Below are 15,241 nucleotides of genomic sequence, written 5' to 3'. Positions count from 1 at the left end.
CAGTTGTGCCTAAACTCCAAAGGGAGGGGGTATGACAAGGCCTGTCCGACCTCCTCCCTGTCACGGCCTGAACTCGTTCTTCCAGTTTCTTTGGGATCCCTTGGCCAAGGGAGCGGGGATCTGTTCAGATGGTTGGGGGACTTAGAATTTCATTTCTGGTTTACACCCTTTATGGTTGATCCTGTTACTAGATAACAGCTCTCCATATGAAGCAGTCCTGATTAAATTTCTGTGTGGTTTCTGTCTTCTGATAGGACCCTGATGAGTACAGGAGGCCCCCAAACATTATCTGCTGAATCGAAGAGCTCTACCATCTTTCTTGGGTTAACCACACCTATACTGTTTTGTCTTACAGTATCTTGAAAGTGCAGCAAGAATTTAAAAACCTTAAGGAAGAAATATGAATGTAGAACTTGTCTAGATTTTTTTTTTTCCCAAAATATCCCAGTTGTGAGGAGGATTCTGGGAAGATGGTGGAGTAGGAGGCACCAGCAGTCTGTCTCCCCATCCGGACAACACCTGCACTGGCAGAATCTGTCTGCCATAACTATTTTGGAACTCTGCAGTCTACTAAAAGCATGAAGGGCAAATTGTGGTTGATTGTGGTCAATTTCAGCTCTTGGCCCCGCAGACAGCTGTGCCTGTGCTCCTGGAGCAGCTTGCAAGAACCAAAGTGGCCAAAAACCCCAAAAAACAAAAAAGAAAACCTCTGTCATCCAAATACAGTGGATCAGTGCTGAGGACTAAGCTCTGATTTTTTTAATCTTGCCTAAATGTCTGTCTGAGGGGTTTGGGGATTTCATGCCCTACAAACCATAAATTCTCTTCATGTGGTTTTTATTTAGCCCTACTTTCCAATCCGACTGTGGCATAACATCATGTGACAAAGAAGAAAGTCAAAATATTTTACCGCAAAATATGTTTCTTTGCCATATTTTGAAATGGCCCTGCAAAGCTGTCCTTGGTAGGGGAAAATTTGCATCTGTAAAGACTCTCTATTAACATAGCTACATCCTTTTCTTCCAGGCCCTCCCAATCCTAAAGAGATTAACTAAAGTCTAGTACCTTTTAAAGGTCTGAATAGGAAACATTTGTCATCTATTGTCCCTAAGGGCAGCCACTGTAAGATTCAAAAGAACCTTTGCCTCCACAATCTTTTATCTTTACCTGAACACTTCCTTTCTATTCATCCCAGGTCTTTAGAAGAACTCAACCAATTTGTCAGCCAGAAAATGTTTAAATTCACCAAATCCCCTAGTTGTCCTGCCTTTCTGGAGCAAACCAATGTATTTCTTAAATTTATTTGATTGATGTCTCGATATCCCTAAAATGTATAAAACCAAGCTGTACCCCGACCACCTCAGGCACATGTTCTCAGGACCTCCTGAGGGCTGTATCAGGGGCCACAGTCACTCATGTTTGGCTCAGAATAAATCCCTTCAAACATTTTACAGAGTTTGACTCTTTTCATTAACAGTGCTTTAATCACTGTGGCTGGTGACCACAGAGGTGTAGACAAAGAGGCGCAAGACCAATACTGTTGCACCTTTCCCACTGTTCGGCCGCCGCCCACCACTGCCACTGAAGTGACTTCCAGGGGGTTTAAAGAGGTGGTGCCCTTTTGCCTCCCCTTTCATTTTTTTCTCTTTTCCCCTTTTGTGAGCCAGACATTAAAGACTAGGACATTTTAAAAAAATGTATACAAGGAAAATTAGAAAATGACCATGTATGCTCAAAGAAAGGACCAGGCTCAGAAGGAACTGAAATGACCTTATAGTTACACCTCAGGCTGGGCCTTGGCCCAGAGGCAGCCTATAATAATAGTAATAATAATAATAAAAACCAACAATAAGCAGAAACAATGATGTAGGAGTTAAGAAGAAATTAGGCAGATAGTGAGGGAAAGTAAGTCCGTGGTAACGTTTCCTTTTAATGAAAAGCAGCCCCCAAATCATTTTCTTTTCTAACAAAGAGCAGCCTTTAAAATCGAGCTGCAGACATAGACAAGCAAGCTGGAAGCTCATACAGGTGAATGCTGGCAGTTGTGCCAATAGGAAAAGGCTACCTGGGACTAGGCATGTTCAAAATGGCAGCTCCACCTTCCCTTCTTTTGCCAGCCACGTGTATAGTAAGGAGCAGGAAAGATGGCGCTGGCCAAGTGGAAAAGACATTTGCATAAGATTAGGGTGGGGTGGCCAGCCTCCCCCAACCACACACTATGTAAATGTCACACCTGGTCCAACCAATCTGTGGGCCCCATGTAAATCGGACACCACCTCCTCAAGCCTGCCTATAAAATCTGCTGCTCTCTGCCACAGGCCAGATTTGCCTTTTGGGCACCCCTCTCTGTCTTGAGAGTAAGAGCTGTTCTCCTTTCTCTTTCTTTTGCCTACTAAACCTCCACTCCTAAACTCACTCCTCATGTGTGTCCATGTCCTTATTCTTCTTGGTGTGAGATGATGAACCCCGGGTATTTACCCCAGAAAACAGTGCCACTTCAACAACATAAAAAGCAAACCCCAAAGGAGGGGGAAAGTCTGCTTTGCAGAGTTGTCACATAATTAGATTCAAATGTCCAATTTTCAACAAAATGTCACAAGGCCTTCAAAGAAACAGGAAAGTATGTTCCATTCAATGGAAAAAATAATCAGAAGCTGTCCCTGGAAAAGACTTGATAGTAGACCTACTAGGAAAAGACTTTAAAACAACAGTCTTAAAGATGCTCAAAAACCTAAAGAAAGATGTGAAGAAAATAAAGTGATGTATGGAAAAAATGAAAATATCAACAAAGATATTAAAAATCCTAAAAAGAAGCCAAACAAATTCTGGAGCTGAAAAGTATAATAACTGAAATGAAAAATTCACTAAAGAGGTTCAAAGGCAGATTTGAGCAGGCAGCAGAAAGAAAAGTGAACAAAGCCTAAAAGACCTGTGGGACACCATCAAGCAGCCAGCATATGTAAAGTGGGAGTTCCAGAAGGAGAGTAAAAAGGCACAGAATATTTGAAGAAATAATGTGTGAAAACTTCCCAAATGTGAGGAAAGACATGAATACAAACATCCAAGAAGTCTGATAAGCTCCAAATAGGAGGAACTCAAAGAGACCCACACCAAAACACATTATAATCCAATTTTTGAATGACAAAGACAAAGACAGAATCCTGAAAGCAGCAAGAGAGAAGTGACTCATCACATACAGGAATCCTTAATAAGATTGTTGGCATATTTTGCTTCAGAATCTTTCAAATACAGAAGGCAGTGGGTCAAAACATTCAAAATGATAAAAGAAAAAAATCCTGTTGACAAGGACTCTTGTATCTAGCAAAAACTATGCTTCAAAAGTGAGGGTGAAATTAAGACATCCCCAGATAAACAAAAGCTGGGGGGATTTGTTACCACTAGACCCACCCTACAGAAACAAGGGAGTCCAGCAGGGTGAACTCAAAGGACATTAGACAGTAACTTGAAGGACTATGAAGAAATGAAGATCTCAATACAGGTAAATATATGCAAATTATGAAAGCTAGTATTACTGTAACAATGGCTTGTAACTGCCTTTTTGTTCTCTACATGATTTAAGACACTAATATACTTATAAGAATTATTAGTTTATGTTTAACTAATACTTTATGCTACGAATAATAATTAGTAATACTTGATACTAATAATGTATAAAGATGTAATTTTCCGACATCAGCAACCAAAAGGGGCGAGACAGAGCTGTAAAGGAACAGAATTTTTTTTGTTATTAATGTTAAGCTTGTATAAATTCAAATTAGTGTTATAACATTAGGATAATAAATGTAATGCCCATGGTAATCAAAAGGAAAATAGCTATAGAGTGTACACAAAAGGAAATGAGGCAAGAATTTAAGCCCTGTACTACAAAAAATCAACTGAACACTGAAGAAGACAGTAATGCAGGAAACGGACAAAAAAGCTATACAGCACCTAGAAAACAAATGGACAAATGACAGGAGCCCCTGTTTATCAGTAACTACTTTAAACATAAACGTGTTACCCAATCAAGAGACAGAAACTGGCAAAATTGATTTTTTTTTTTTAAGTCTCGCTCTGTCGCCCAGGCTGGAGTTGAGCGGTGTGATCTCAGCTCACTGCAACCTCTGCCTCCTGGGTTCAAGTGATTCTCCTGCCTCAGCCTCCCAAGTAGCTGGGATTACAGTCGCACACCACCACACCCAGCTAATTTTTGTATTTTTAGTAGAGACGGGGTTTCACCATGTTGGCCAGGCTGGTCTCAAACTCCTGACCTCAGGTGATCCACCCACCTTGGCCTCCCAAACTGCTGGGATTACAGGTGTGAGCCACCACACCCAGCCTGCAAAATGGATTTTTGAAAAAATCCCATGTGATCCAACTATATAGTGTCCACAAAAGACTCACTTGAGATTCAAAGACATAAACAGATCCAAACTGAAAAGATGGAAAAATATATCCAAGCAAATAGTAACCAAGAGACAGCAGGAATGACTATACTAGTATCAGATAAAATAGACATTAAATCATAAAATGTTACAAGATATTATGAAGAACCTGATATATTAATAAAAGGTTAAATACAGCAAGAAGATATAACAGTTATAGACATTTTCACACCTAATGACAGACCATCAAAATGTATGCAGCAAAAACTAACAGAATTGAAGACAGACACAGACAGCTCTACAATAATTGCTGGAGACTTCAATACCTCACTGTTTCACAATGGACAGAAGAACCAGACAGAAGATGCATTTTTAAAAATGGAGGACTTTAACAACACCATAAACCAACTCGATCTAACAGACATATGCAGAACACTCTACCCAGCAGTGTCATTATTCTGCCTTCATGTTTGAAAGGTATTTTTGCTGGACATACACATGCTTCTCAAGTGCACACGTGAGACAACCTCCAGGGTAGAACATATGTTAGGCCACAAATTAAGTCTCGGTAAACTTAAAAACATAGATATCATACAAATTATCTTTGCCGATCACAAACAGATGAAGTTAGAAGTCAATAATAGAAATAAGACTGAAAAATTCACAAAATTGTGGAAATTAATCAACAGTGGATCAAAAAGGAAATCACAAGAAGAATGAGAAAATGTTTGAAATGAAATGAAAACAAAAACACAACATATTACAACTCATGGGAGGCAGCAAAAGCAGTGTTAAGGGGAAAATTTATAGCTATAAATGCTTACATTTTTAAAAAGTAAAGATCTCAAATCAACAACCTACCTTTACAACTTAAGGTAGAAAAAGAAAAAAAAAACTAAACTAAAAAAAGCTAGCAGATGAAAGGAAACAATAAAGACTAGAACAGAGATACATGAAAGAATAGAAAAATGAGAGACAAAATGGATGAAACCAACAATTGGTTCTTTGGAAAGATAAAAAATGTTGACAAACCTTTAGCTAGGTGGACTGAAAAAAGAAGATTCATGTTACTAAAATCAGATTAAAGAGGGGATATTACTTACTACTGATTCTACAGAAATAAAAAGGATCATGAAAAATTATTATTAACCATACATCAATAAACTGGATAATCTAGATTAATTCCTAGAGACACAAAGCCTACCAAGACTAAATCAGGAAGAAATTTAAAATGTGCATATACCTATGACTGCTAAGTTGATTGAATCAGTAATTTAAAAATCTTTTAACAAAGAAAAGCCTGGAACTCATGGTTTTGTTGATGAATTTTACCAAACATTTAAAGAATACCACCTCCTCTCTAATTTTTCCAAAAAATTAGAGAGGAGGGAATACTTTCTAACTCATTCTAAGAAGCATTACCAAGATATCAGACAAAAGGAAAATATAGACCAATAGCCCTAATGGACATTGTAATCTTTTCTACCCATGGATTATTTAGAAATACACAATTTCCAAGTATTTTGTGAGTTTCTAGTTATCTCTTTTATGTTACTGAGCTTTGGTTTAATAACACTGTAGTCAGACCAGCCTGGGAAACATAGTGAAAGCTCATCTCTACAAAAAATTTTAAAAATAAAATAATTAGCCAGGTGTGGTGGTGCACGCCTTTAGTCCCAGCTGGTCTGGAAGCTGAGGCGGGAGGATCGCTTGAGCCCAGGAAGTCAAGGCTGCAGTGAGCCGTGATCACGCCACTGCACTCCAGCCTGGATGACAGAGTGAGAGCCTTTCTCAAAAAAAAAAAAAAAAGGAGGAGGAGGAGAAGAATGTGGGCTCTCCAATATCCTCTAATCATATATATATAATATATGACAACAAAAGCACAAAGTGTTGGGGAAGTAAATGAAATTATACTACTGAAAGGTATTATTACCCTAGATCTGGACAAAGCACATTGTAAACCTCTGGAAAGGATCCACCATTCTGGATGCTATCAGGAACATTTAAGATTCATGAGAGGAGGTCAAAATATCAACATGAAGGGGAGTTTAGAAGAGGTTGATTCCAACCCTCATGAATTTTAAAATATTAATTGAAGTTAGGCTGCAGTGAGTTAAAGATGCATATTGCAATCTTGAGAGCAAAAATAACACAAAGAGATCATACACCCTTGAGATAAATGTTTCTAAATGGACAAGAATTTTATCAGATTTTGGTTAACTTTGGAAAGTGATCCATGTGTACTTGGGAAGGATATGGATTCTAAAGTTGCTGGGCTCAGCATTCTACGTATGATCCTTAATGGAAGACAGTCAGTGTATTTAATGTATATCCCAAGCAGTGCGTGGTCCGCTTACCCCGTCTGCTTTTGAGACGGGTGAAATATCCTACGGTAATTCGGGGTTTCTCCTGGCAATTCTGTCCATTTACATTTCACACATTTTTGGACTATGTTGTTAGGGGTTCACAGATTATGTCTTCCTGGCTTTTTGTTACTGGTATTATTATTGAATGATCTTCTTTAGACCCAACAATGCACTTTGCCTTTTATGATATTTAGTTTGTTATGAACATTGCTACACCAGTAATCCTTCGAATGTTGCTGGTCTATTATTTTTTGGACTCGTGTCACAGACATTGTGCTTTTTACTTCCCATGGCTTTATCTTGTTAACTCCCTCCTCCTTTTCTGATTTCTATTTGATTGATTTCATTTCTTTTATTCTAATTCCCAGCTCACTTCTGTCTTTTATGGAAATATCCTATTTCTATATTTTTCTGATTACTTTTCCCTAAACTATTTTCGCTCTTTTTGAGACAGTCTCATTCTGTTGCCCAGGCTGGAGTGCAGTGGCACAATCTCAGCTCACTGCAACCTCTGCCTCCTGGGTTGAAGAGATTCTCCTGCCTCAGCCTCCTGAGTAGCTGGGACTACAGGCACCTGCCACCACGCCCGGCTAACTTTTGTGTTTTTAGTAGAGATGGGGTTTCGCCATGTTGGCCAGGCTGGTCTCGAATTCCTGACCTCAGGTGATCCACCCTCCTCGGCCTCCCAAAGTGCTGGGATTACAGGCGTGAGCCGCCACACCCGGCTCTTTTCTCTAAACTTCTCCAGACACATTTCTGTCCCAAACTGTGATGAAACAAAGTGACAAATAACTTGATAAGTGATTAAGCATGTCGTTTATTGACTGAGGGTTGGGAGATAGGCAACAGTAATCACTGAAGTCTTAGCTTCACATGACCATTTATCTCAATTTTTTTTTTTTTTTAGATGCAATGATGAGTAATTTCAATTTTCTTCTTTATGTCTTTTTTATTTTCCAAACTTTCTCAGTGGGTATGTATCACTTTTATAAGCAGGAAAAAACATCCAGAAAACGTTAGTTTGCTGTGTAAGTTTCTTTCTCTGAGGTCCCACACTTTAGGGCAGGTACCCCATCATTCTTTGCTGCCCTAGTGCTAAAAGTTCCCTTCAAGGACAGAGAGACGAGTCTTATTTGGGAATGAAATAAGGTATCTGTCTAACCAAGATCCTATTTCAGATGTTGATTTTTGTGTTTGTGAAACCTTTACTTTAGGGATGCTGAGTCATTATCTCAATATTAATATTATTAATAATGATTTCCCAACCACATATTTTGACAATAGTGGATAAATGAATAAAAACAGAACTGAATTTATATTAACTTTATATTCATATATTCATAGTAGTCAAGGTAAATGCATTTTTCTCCTGTTACAGAGATGAACAAATTTTATTTTTATCATTCAAAAGCAAAAAATTAATATAAAATCAAGTAGACTGTCCCTAAGTTTTGTGTTGTGCTTATTAAGTACTAGTAAATATGCATCCCTATTAAAGTACCATAATTCACATGACGTTTCCAGAAGACAAGCAATTTCGTAGGTTGGGAGAGGGATGGTTTTTGATTAAAATGAGAGGAGAAAGAAACTTCAAGGAAACAAGAAGGTGAAACAGGCCTTTGAACGCAGCCAGGCGTTTTCAGATGCAGCAAAAGCAGCGGGGCCCCCTGTGCTGTCGCTCACCCTCCCGGCAGGCACCTCTCTGTTTCTTCCCCACTCAGTCAACATCCTTGCAATGTGCAAAAGGTACATCCTCACAAAGGAAAAAGTCTTCTGAACAGACCACCTCACACAAGGAATCAAATCTAGGTTGTGCCTAGCCCCTCCCCTAGCCCTGTCATTCTAACCAAAAGACATTCAACGAGTCTAATAAACCAAAGTGGCCCAGTGGTCGTTTCAAAACAACGCCCTAATTCAATTTCAGTGGAGAGCTAAGTGGTGCTGGTTAACAAAGGCTGTGCTTTTTAGGACCTAGCCAGGTGCCTTCCGGAGCTCGCTGCAACACGTCCACAACCTGGCTATCACTACAGTTTTACCCTGGCCTCAAGAACAACCTACAGCATAAATATCCCAAGAAACAGACTAAACATACAAGAAATTCATTAAGCGGGACTTATCTGTATGTACAGACGTATCTTGTTTTACTGTGTTCCAGCTGATTGAGCTTTGCAGATACTGCATTTTTCATGTACTGAAGATTTGTGGCAACTCCGTGCCTCTGTGTCACATTTTAGTAATTCTCACAATATTTCAAACTCCTTCATTATTATTATATCTGTTATGATGATCTATAATCAGAGTCCTTTGATGTTACTATTGTAATTGTTTTGGTGTGCCATGAACCATGCCAATATAAGACAGCAAACTTAATCAACAAACATTGTGTGTGTTCCGACTGCTCCACTGACTTGGCCATTCCTCCATCTTTCTCCCTTTCCTTGGGCCTCCCTATTCCCTAAGACACAATAATATTGAAATTAGGCTAAGTAACAACCCTGCAATGGCATCTAAGCGTTCAAGTCAAAAGAAGAGTTGGACATCTCTCATGTTAAATCAAAAGCTAAAAATGATTAAGCTTTGTGAGAAAGGCATGTTGAATGCCCCAGCCAGGCCAAAAGCTAGGCCTCCTGCACCTAGAAGTCAGCTAAGCTGTAACACTAAGGAAAAGCTACTGAAGGAAATTAAAAGTCCACTCTAAGGAACACACAAATGGTATGAAAGAGAAACAGCCTTATTGCTGACATGGAGAAAGTCTTAGTGGTCTGGATAGAAGAGCAAACCCTAGATACAACATTCCCTTAAGCCAAAACCTAACCCAGATGAAGCCCCTAACTCTCTTCAGTTCTATGAAGGCTGAGAGAGGTGAGGAAGCTGCAGAAGAAAAGCTTGAAGCTAGCAGAGGTGAGTTCATGAGGTTTAAGGAAAAAAGCCATCTCCTTAACATAAAAATGCAAGGTGAAGCAGCAGGTGCTGATGGAGAAGCTGCAGCAAGTAATCCAGAAGATCTGGCTAGGCCCATTGATGAAGGTGGCTGTGCTTAACAACAGATTTTCAATGTAGACAAAACAGCCTTCTATTGGAAGAAGATGCTGTCTAGGACTTTCCTAGCTAGAGAGGCGAAGTCAATGCCTGCCTTCAAAGCTTCAAAGGACAGGCTGACTCTCTTGTTAGGAGCTGGTGCAGCTGGGGACTTTCAGTTGAAGCTGATGCTTATGGACGGAACCTCCCAGGGCCTCTAAGAATCATGCTCAGTCTACTCGGCCTTGCTCTATAAATAGAACAACAAAGCCTGGATGACAGCACGTCTGTTTACAGCATGGTCTACTCGATATTTTAAGCCCACTGTTGAGACCCACTGCTCAGAAAAAAAGATTCCTTTCAAAATATTACTGCTCACCGACAGTACACATGGTCACCCAAGAGCTCTGATGAGGATGTACAAGCAGATAAATGTTGTTTCCATCTGTGGTAACACAACATCCATTCTACAGCCTATGGCTCAAGAGTAATTTTGACTTTCAAGTCTTATTATTTAAGAAATACATTTTGTAAGACTATAGCTGCCATAGAGAGTGATTCCTCTGACAGATCTGGGCAAAGCACATTGTAAACCTCTGGAAAGGATTCACCATTCTGGATATTATGAATATTTAAGATTCATGAGAGGAGGTCAAAATATCAACATCAAGGGGAGTTTAGAAGAGGTTGATTCCAACCCTCATGGATGACATTGAGGTGGGGAAAACAGCAAGACAACTAAGATTAGAAGTGGAGCCTGAAGATGTAACTGAATTGCTGCAATCCCAGGATAAAATTTGAACAGATGAGGAATTGCTTCTTATGGATGAGCAAAGAACATGGTTTATTAAGATGGAATCTGTTGGGAGGCTGGGGTGGGTGGATCACCTGAGGTCAGGAGTTTAAGACCAGCCTGGCCAACATGGTGAAACCCGCCTCTACTAAAAACACAAAAATCAGCCAGGCGTGGTGGTGGGTGCCTGTAGTCCCAGCTACTCAGGAGGCTGAGGCAGGAGAATTGCTTGAACCTGGGTAGCAGAGGTCGCAGTGAGCTGAGATTGCACCACTGTACTTCAGCCTGGGTGACAGAGCAAGACTCCATCTCAAAAAAAAAAAAAAAAAGATGGAATCTGCTCCTGATGAAGATGCTGTGAACACCACAGAAATGACAACAAAGGATTTGGAGTACTCCATAAACTTAGCTGATAAACAGAAGGGTGTGAGAGGATCGACTCCAATTCTGAAAGAAGTTCTACGGTGGGTAAAATGCTGTCAAACAGCATTGCCTGTTGGAGTAATCTTTCATAAAAGGAAGAGTCAATGTGGAAAACTTCAATATGGTCTCATTTTAAGAAGCTGCCACAGCCACCCCAACCTTCCTCAACCACTTCCATGATCAGTCGGCAGCCATCAACATTAAGGCAAGACCTTCCACCAATAAAGACATTATGACTCACCGGAGGCTCAGATAATCATTAGCATTTTTAATCAATATTTTAAAATTAAGGTATGTATGCTGCTTTTAGACCTAATGCTATTGCACACTTAGACTACAGTGTAAACATAACTTCTGTATGTGCTGGGAAACCAAAAACTTCGTGTGTCTGGCATTAGCGTGGTATCTGCCTTACTTTGCTGGTCTGAACTGAGACCACAATCCCCTCCAGGTGGGCCTGCATCATGACTGCTGCAGAGACCTAGCTCTGAGGCGCTCACTGCAATCCCTTCCAGGTGGGCCCGCACAGTGACTGCTGCAGCGACTTAGCTCTGAGATGCTCACTTCAGTCCCTTCCAGGTGGGTCTGCATTGTTACTGCTGCAGTAACTTAGCTCTGAAGTACTCAGTACAGTCTCTTCCAGGTGGGCCTGCATTGTGACTACTCCATGACAGCTCTGGGGTGCTCACTACTACCCCTTCCGCATGGGCCTGCATTGTGACTGCTGTAGTAACTTAGTTCTGAGGTGCCTGCTCTGGAGAATGACTTGTTTCCTTCCTTCTAAGAGTGCAGTGCAAGTTTATTGGGGGTGGGGGACAAAGAGGGCTCCACGCTCCTGGGAAGCCTGAGAAACCCTTGTTTCTGGGACATGCAGCCTTGTTTGACCCTTCATTTGGGATGAGGGTGGGAGGAGCCAGAAGCCAGAGGAAAGAACTGAGCCAGTGCCCTGATGGGCCCAATTCCTGCCCTGCCCAGGGAAAGGGCAGGTTCCTTCAGGTTGGCCATGGTCTCAGAGCTACAGGGGAGGTACTCACACAGGCTTCCTGCTGCAGGTGCTGCAGGGCCCTCTTGGCTGGGAGGAGGAAGCTGGTGAGGCAGTGCAGCCCGTCCCCACTGTGGCACCTCTCGGCCATGCTGAACAGCTGCCAGAGAACCGTGGCTGCCGTGGCTTCAAATGGTGGGTACAAGGCAGACAGCGTCCTCTGGATATAGGCATCAAGAGATTCCAGATCCTGAAATGAAAGAGAGAATTCAGAAACTTTAGGGACATAACTCAAGACAGGTGCACACGGCAGTCCAAGGCTGGCACTGAAGGATCCACACGGAAGTCCCTTGTCCTGTGTCTGGCATGATGTGAGTTAACTGAGAAAGACAAAAGGTGCAGGGCAAGCTCCTGGTGGCTCTCCTTGTGCTGTCACACAGCAGAGGGGCAGGTGCATTAGGCAGACCCGTGGCCCTGTCCTGGGGCAGGGGCTCTATATACCACCTCTACAAATGTGGGCTGCCATTCCTATCACACTCACATTGAGGCACAACCAAGCCTAGATTTGGGGTAAGTTTCATCCCCTGCACCTGAACGGCATAGGGTCTTTGGGGTGGGGCTGTGAGTCCTGCGGGAGCTGCTCCTCCCGGCTCTCCTGGGTCTGTACAGGGAGGAGGGGACAACCACTTGTGGGGAGGACAGAGCTGGCCCATGCACCACTTTATTCTCAGAAAACAAGCTCATCCACAGCACATACATTTTAATTGTGTTGACGATTTTGTTTTCATTTAAACAGTACTGATGGTAAAAACCTTATGGTGCCCTCCTCAAGGTTGCTGAATTGTGCCCATTTGGCACCCTAAAAACAGTATCATTGGCCACTGATTTCCGCTTGGCATTTTGGTGCAACATGCTTTTATGAAGAGGCAATGATTCTTGTTTAAAAATTTGTAATGCTGTTTTTGGAGTAACAATCCCTGAGGAAATACCACAAGGCTCACATGTGTAGAGAAGAACTTGAAGGCAGTGAAAGCCAAAGAAGCTAAAAATTGTGAATCAGATTTTCATGGCACAACAGTTACATCAGAAACACCTCTGAATAGCTAATCACACAGATAATTTCCTAAGGAAATTGAAAATAAAACAGAGACTCCTCTGGCCTGCAGTGGGAGAAGGGTCTGTCTTGTCAGCCGTGCCTGTGACTGGAGGTACCTGCAGCAGAGCTCAGCTTCTGGAAACTGCGTGACTCAAGGAAGGTCAGGGCTGGGCTCCTGAGTCCTGCATCCCACCAGTAGAGCCCCCTGCTGGCCCCGCCACCCCACAGGTCAGCTCCCTTCCTGGCACGCACTGGCTCGTTCTCACCCGCCCGACAGGGCCACTCACTTGTTGACAGGAATGATCTAAATACAGTCTGAGTTCATGCAGAAATGCTGATGTCATCTAATTTCCAAAAACTCATATCACACCTGAGCCACACAGCAAACACACAGTCCATGAGAATGAGTGGGCCTGTCTCAGGCCGGGGACAGAATCACCCACATCGGGCACCAGGATGGCTGTGATTTGGGATTTGGGGCAAATGCTCAATTGACACAGGAGAGATGGGCAGGAAGGAAGAGGAACATGATCTAGGAGAGGCGTCTTGAATGGCCTGTTCTGCAGGAGATGAAATGCCGACACTGGGCCATCCCGGGAGAGATGTGTTCTGCAGGAGATGAAATGCTGACACTGGGCCATCCCCAGGAGAGGCATTCTCCTACTTTTCTGATCCCCAAGTCCAGGCCCATTCCTCCCCCACCTCAAGTCCAGATGTGGTCAGCAGCCCAGAGCTCTGTCCAGGGCCACTTTCTCCAGGGCCACCATCTGAACTGCCCGACGTGAGGAAGGAGATGGCTGGTGCACTGTGCTGTCAAGCCCTGGCCCTACCTCTGCCTGATTCCATGGTGACTGGGGCAGGCCCCATGCTCCACTCAGTGGGTCCCACCTGCACCCCCTCCTCAGAACAGCTCCCACTGGGGCCACCCAGGGCCTGGGCCAGGCCAGAGCTGCCCCAGGGAAGCTGCCTACAGACGGAAAGTCAGGTGGGTTGAGGTGCTGAGTAAGCCAAGTGAGCCATGAACCAGGTTTATTCATAGCAGCCTTCGATTGCTCCTGAGTCCTGTGTCCCTCAAGGGCGGAGTGTGTGCTGTCTCCTGGCCTGATGTGTCTGCAGCACCCCGATTCTGGGGAGCATCTTTGGGAGTGCCACCAGATGACTGCTCATGATGAGGGAGCTGCAGTGTGTGCAGGACTCTGAAGGAGTGTGAGCCTGGCCAGGCACAGTGTATGGACAGAGGAACCCCTGCCAGCTGTGTCCAGGCCTCGGGGCCAGGAGAGGGAGCAGACACAGGGCAGGGGACCTGCAACCACAGGTCCACCAGCTCAGCCCAATTTCTTGTCTTTGTAGAACTCAGGATTCTTGTTTCTGCCAAATGTACAAACATGTGCTGACTTCAACCGAGGGCCTTCCAGTTGACAAGATCATGAGCCTCACTGAAGCACAGACAATGCAGGTGTGTGCACGTGTGCTGCAGATTGTGTGGGTGTGTGCACGTGCGCTGCAGATGGTGTGGGTGTGTGCACGTGCGCTGCAGATGGTGTGGGTGTGTGCACGTGCGCTGCAGATGGGGGGTGTGGGGGGGGGGGGGGTGTGTGCACGTGCGCTGCAGATGGTGTGGGTGTGTGCACGTGCGCTGCAGATGGTGTGGGTGTGTGCACGTGCGCTGCAGATGGTGTGGGTGTGTGCACGTGCGCTGCAGATGGTGTGGGTGTGTGCACGTGGTGCGTGGTGTGGGTGTGTGCACGTGCGTGAGATGGGTGGGGGGGGGTGGGGTGGGTGGCACGTGCGCTGCAGATGGTGTGGGTGTGTGCACGTGCGCTGCAGATGGTGTGGGTGTGTGCACGTGCGCTGCAGATGGTGTGGGTGTGTGCACGTGCGCTGCAGATGGTGTGGGTGTGTGCACGTGCGCTGCAGATGGTGTGGGTGTGTGCACGTGCGCTGCAGATGGTGTGGGTGTGTGCACGTGCGCTGCAGATGGTGTGGGTGTGTGCACGTGCGCTGCAGATGGTGTGGGGGGGGGGGGGTGGGTGTGTGCACGTGCGCTGCAGATGGTGTGGGTGTGTGCACGTGCGCTGCAGATGGTGTGGGTGTGTGCACGTGCGCTGCAGATGGTGTGGGTGTGTGCACGTGCGCTGCAGATGGTGTGGGTGTGTGCACGTGCGCTGCAGATGGTGT

General features: G+C 43.9%; 1 protein-coding gene across 1 annotated transcript in view; it reads right to left on the bottom strand.

Moving 5' to 3' along the window:
* PLEKHG4B (pleckstrin homology and RhoGEF domain containing G4B) overlaps positions 1-15,241 on the bottom strand; it is a 77,543-nt gene that overhangs the window by 50,958 nt on the left and 11,344 nt on the right. The window contains 1 exon segment of the mRNA XM_030813853.1: positions 12,020-12,217. Coding sequence (XP_030669713.1) covers positions 12,020-12,217 — 198 coding nt within the window.

The sequence above is a fragment of the Nomascus leucogenys genome, chromosome 6, assembly GCF_006542625.1.
Source record: "Nomascus leucogenys isolate Asia chromosome 6, Asia_NLE_v1, whole genome shotgun sequence".
Taxonomy (NCBI): domain Eukaryota; kingdom Metazoa; phylum Chordata; class Mammalia; order Primates; family Hylobatidae; genus Nomascus; species Nomascus leucogenys.
The sequence above is the reverse complement of the archived record's forward strand: the minus strand, read 5'-3'. Positions and strand labels throughout refer to the sequence as shown.